This window comes from Pipistrellus hanaki (genome assembly GCF_964339955.1).
Source record: "Pipistrellus hanaki genome assembly, chromosome: 18".
In the NCBI taxonomy this organism is placed as follows: Eukaryota; Metazoa; Chordata; class Mammalia; order Chiroptera; family Vespertilionidae; genus Pipistrellus; species Pipistrellus hanaki.
In genome coordinates this window covers 2,480,241-2,485,000 of record NC_140520.1, presented here as the reverse complement: position 1 = coordinate 2,485,000, position 4,760 = coordinate 2,480,241, and the positions used below count along the sequence as shown (strand labels likewise).

The 4,760-nt window shown below is 68.1% G+C and overlaps 1 protein-coding gene across 1 annotated transcript in view; it reads right to left on the bottom strand.

Moving 5' to 3' along the window:
• The window catches only part of SYT6 (synaptotagmin 6), a 43,597-nt gene extending 39,339 nt beyond the window's left edge, over positions 1–4,258 (bottom strand). Inside the window, exon 1 of the mRNA XM_084866310.1 lies at positions 4,091–4,258. Coding sequence (XP_084722436.1) covers positions 4,091–4,253 — 163 coding nt within the window. The 5' untranslated portion in view covers positions 4,254–4,258. The remainder of the gene's footprint in view (positions 1–4,090) is intronic.
• Between the last annotated feature and the right edge of the window lie 502 nt (positions 4,259–4,760).

Sequence of the window (4,760 nt, the reverse complement as noted above, 5' to 3'; positions counted from 1 at the left end):
GTGTGTGTGTGTGTGTGTGTGTGATGTGAGTGTGTGTGTGTGTGTGGTGTGTGTGTGAGGTGTGTGTGTGGTGTGGGTGTGTGAGTGTGTGAGTGTGTGAGAGTGAGTGTGAGTGAGTGTGTGTGTGTGGGGGGGGGGGTAAGCAGGGGCTCTTCTGTTCCGAGGCGCACCGACGTGATCCATTCATGATGAGCTCTGCCTGGCTTGGAAATTTATCGGGAGAACCTGGTGTAATTAAAATTCCGGGTTAGCAGGGGGCGGGGCGGAGACTGCTTTCTCTCCTGCTTTCAGCGATCCAGGCCAAAGCACCGATGGGGATTAATTAGCGGAGTCCAAACAGAGAAGGAATTAATGCTCCCGAAAAGGCCGCGATGGGGAGACAGTGCTGAGCTAATTGCGGCCGCCCCCGCTTCCCGACTGGCCGCCGAGGCCGCCTCCGTTAGGGCCTCAGGGTGAGAGGGCTGGTGGGGGCCCACAGCCAGCAGAGCCGGCTCCGCGCGGCGGCTCTCGGTGCTATCGGCAGGCGGGGACAGCCTTGCCGTCTGCTCGGTCAGGGCGGGTGTCCCCCTGAGTGTGGGCTGATGAGGGGCCGGGGGAGTGGCAGACAGAGAGCCAGAAGGGTCTCACCCTCCGCCCCACTCTTCCTGTTTATACCTGCAACTCGTCAGGGGAGGTCTGCCTGGGTCCAGGTGGAGCCAGAAAAACGGGTCCGCAATGGAGAGAGGAGGGAGGGAGAGGTGGTGCCGCATCCCTAACGCTCCCGAGCGGGGGGCCCCCTGACCTCCGTTCCTACGTGTGGCCAGGCCTCCGGGCCCAAGAGGCCACTCTTTCTAAGCGGGGCCACTGGGTGCCACCGAGCTCAGTGGGTCTTTCCCCCCCCCTTCTATCCCCCACTTCAGACAGCCCCACGCAGCCCCTCCAGAAGCCTGGCCTGACCCTGTGCCTCCATCTTCGTCCTCATTATCTGCTGCCACGTGTTATCTGCAGCCCAACTCCGAGGACAGGGAGCACAGAGCGACGCCACCACAGCTAGAAGAGAAGCCGTCTTGTACAGAGCTCCGAGGGAGGGCGTTCCGGCCCCACCGCCCCCTCTTGCTGTCCCGCCATCGGGAGAAAACCCCTAAGTCCCAGGCTCACCCTGCAGCCTGAGTGCCGGAGTCTGCTTCCAGAATCCTGCAGCTCAAGGCACACAGGGGATGAGAACGCCACGAGGCCGGGTGAAATGCCGGATTCTCAAAGGCAGGCAAAACCTGCAGACGGCCTTTCCCCAGCGCGGAGGGAAGGAGGGAGGGAGGGGCTGATCACAACAGAAGCGGGACTTCTGTGTTCGGATGACACGCTGTGCATGTAATGTGGCATCACAAGCAGGGACCATATCATCTGTGCCGCAAACAGGCCACTTCAAAGCCGGTGGCTGCATCAAAGACCATCTCCAGTGTCATTAGAGACGGAACAAACATCCCTACGTCTCACGGCCATAGGTGAGCGAGAGAACCACCATTCCCGCTGCCAGCCGCACCGGGCCGGCAGCTCAGGGTCTCCCCGCAGCCTGCTTCTGCGGGAATACCTCAAACTCCGCTGCCTCCTCCGATCCAGAGCCCGGCCACCCTCACCCAACGCTTTAAAACTTGGCCTACGGAAAAGCTGAACGCTGGAGATGGCCCACCCGTGTCCCCTGGTGGGGGTCGGAGGCGGGTATCCAGGAGGAAGCTTTCAGAGCTTTTAAAGAAAAGGGGGACTTGCTTTTAGCTGGGACAGTGTGCGTCGAGGCATGGGGTCTGGTTGGGACTGGCTGTGCAATTCCTAGCACAGACCCTGGTTTAGAACAGGTCCCGGGAAATGACAGCAGAGTCTGAATCACCATTGCTGAATCTCAGGGTGTTACTAGAAGCCCCTCGAGGTAGAGACTCGGAGCAGGAGGAAAGCAGGAGGAACGCCCAGGGATAAGGTGGACTGGGCATGCGCTAGCCACTTGCATTTTTCATGTAACTGCAAACGGGAAAGACAAAACACACAGCATCGCTGCCCGGAGACGCTGGGCGCAGGCAGTGGCTCTGGGATGCAGGGAGCAGGCTGGGAGGTGGGGTCCCCGGAGGTCCGGTCCTGAACGCTACAGCATCTCCCCAGCCCCTGTGCTCCCCTCAACGGCCCCGTCCCAAAGCGGCTCTCAGCCTCTTTCCTTCTTGTGCTGGGACCCAGGACCCCATGCTGCCTCCCACGTCCCCTTCAGCCCCCCCGCTTGGCCCCCAGGGCTCCGGAGGCTCGTGGCTCAGCAGGAAAGTTAAAGCACCACCCCTCCCAGGGCTGCAACTCAAACGCGCTTTCTGGAGCAGCCTGAGGGGCAGACCCTGGTTCACCTGGGCCCGCTGGCGCTCACTGTCCAGCCTTCTCTCACCCTCAGCCTGGCGGTCAGATACCTGTCACTCCAGACAGCAGGAGGTCCCTCTGAATCACCAGGGCCTCCCGGGATCACACACACACACACACACACACACACACACACAACTACCCTCAGCCCCAGCATGTCTGCCCTGGACAGTCAGGGGGGCAGCCTCCATTCCAGATGGAACTCGACAGGTGTCCCCTCACCTTGTATTATCCCTTTGGGGCCGGAGGGCTCAGGACTGGCACTGAGGGCCCCACGGGGTGTATCATTGGAGGAAGGATGGGAGGGAGCTGAGGCGGGCAGGAAGGGCCGCCCTGACTTGGGGAAAACTGTGCATCCGGAGGGTATGGATGGGGAGGTGGGGGGTGTGGGGGGTGAGGGCACCGGAGAACCAGTCTAATAACGCTCGCTGGGTCTAATCTAGTCTGAGATTCTTCAAGAGGGAGACTGGAACCCTCCACCCTCCATCACCGCCCCGCCCTCTGAAGTTCCCGGTGTCTAACCTGAGTCCCGTCCGCTGTCGCAATGAAGCCCTGGGTTAAGCGTTGCCAAGGCCAGAGAGAGCAGCGCCTCCTGTACCCTCACACACAGGATCCACGAAGCCCCACCTCCTCCCTCTCCCGACCCCCAGGGCCGTTCCTAACCCAGGACCTACCTATGGGCCTGACACCTATGGGCCTGACCTTTAACCTCAGGTGAAGCCAGGACCCCGGCCCGCGGGTTCTGGGAGCTTACCCCGCCGGCAGCTCAGGACTCCGGGTCCCCGGTCCCGGGAGAAGTGCGAGGAGACGGAACCCCAACTCTGCAGCCCCTTCCTCCCTTCCCGCCGCCGCACGGAGTCCGGCCCGGCGCCCCGGGGTGGGAGGGGGCGGGGAGCTGGAGGCTGCGGGGCGCAGGGAGCCGGGCGCCCGGGTCCCCGCAGGACCTCCCCGCCCCCACCCGCATTCCCCGGCCTCCGCGCCCCGCGCCCCGCGCCCCCGCCGGAGGGGCCGCGACCCTCCCTCCCGCCGGCGTCGCCTTCGGGACAAAGAGCTCGGCGGCTGCCGCGGGCCCGCGGGCTCCACCTGCCCTCCTCCCGCCGCCCCGGCCCGGCCCGGCCCCGCGGCCGAGCCCGCACTCACCGGCGGGCGGGCGGGCGGGCGGGCGGCGGGCTCGCTCGGCGGGGGCTGCGGCCGGGCTCGCGGCCCCGGGCTGCGTGGGGCGCGGGGTCCGCGCCGCTCGGCGAAGTCGGGAGAGAATCCGGCTCCGTCGCGCCCCGGCCCCGAGTCCGCGTGAGTCAGAGGCGGCGGGGGAGGCGCTGCGCCACCGCCTCCCGCCGCCCCGCCCCCGGAGCGCGGCCGGACGAAGCCCGCGGGCGGCGCCGCCAAGTTTCTCCCCGCGCCCCGGGGGCGGACCCCGGGCGGACAGACCGACCGGCGGGCCCCGGGGAGCCCGCGGGCCGCCGCCGCACAGACCCCGCCCCTGGCGGATCGCCCCCGGGGCGAGGCGGAGGCGGAGGGAAACTGAGGCCCAGGGCACCGCGGGGTCACAATGGGGGAGGGGCTCCTCTCCTCCGGGGCCCTTCCCGCCGCCGCCTGCCCTGGGGCCACGGCCGGGACTGGGGCCTGAGTTGTGTGGGTCCGGGCTCCGGGCCAGGGGGATGGGGACTGGAGGGGGCGGCGGTCGGGGTGACGGTCCGGGAAAGGGGGCTCGGTGTCGCGGTACCTGCGTTGGCCGCGCTCGGACTCCGCTCCGGGGTCTGCGGCTCGAAGCTCTGACAAGTCTCCAGGTCCAGGCCGAGGGGGGGCGGCCGGGCCCGGCACAGCGAGGCCAGGGCCGCGAGCGCCGCCTGGCACCGCGCCCCCTCCGCGCCCCGCGCCCCGCTCATGCCCGGGACCCCAGGCCCTCGGGGCAGCCCCGGGACCGCGCCCGCCGGGCTGGGGCCGGGCTGGGGCCGGGCTGGGGCCGGACTGGGGCAGGACTGGGGTCGGACTGGGGCCGGACTGGGGCAGGACTGGGGTCGGACTGGGGCCGGGCTGGGGCCGGGCTGGGGCCGGGCTGGGGCCGGACTGGGCCAGGCGCGGCCCCTGCGGCTCCCGGGCTTTAATCACTCCCGCGGGGCCCCCGCCCCTCACGTGGCAGCCCGGCCCATCCCGGCAGCTGGCACGTCTGGCGCCTCCTGCCGCCCCCTCCACACTCGGGACCCGCCCGAGTCCGGGCCGGGAGGTGGCACCCGCAGGCCCGCGCCCTGGAGGATGCCGGCGGGGAGGGCCGGGACCTGGCCCCGTCCGCTGCCTGCGGTGACCTTGGCCGCTCTGGGTCTCCCTGTCCCGCTCGGCGGGGAGCTGGGGATAACCAGTGCCCAGGAGCTGCTGTGGCTGTGAAGATGGTGTTT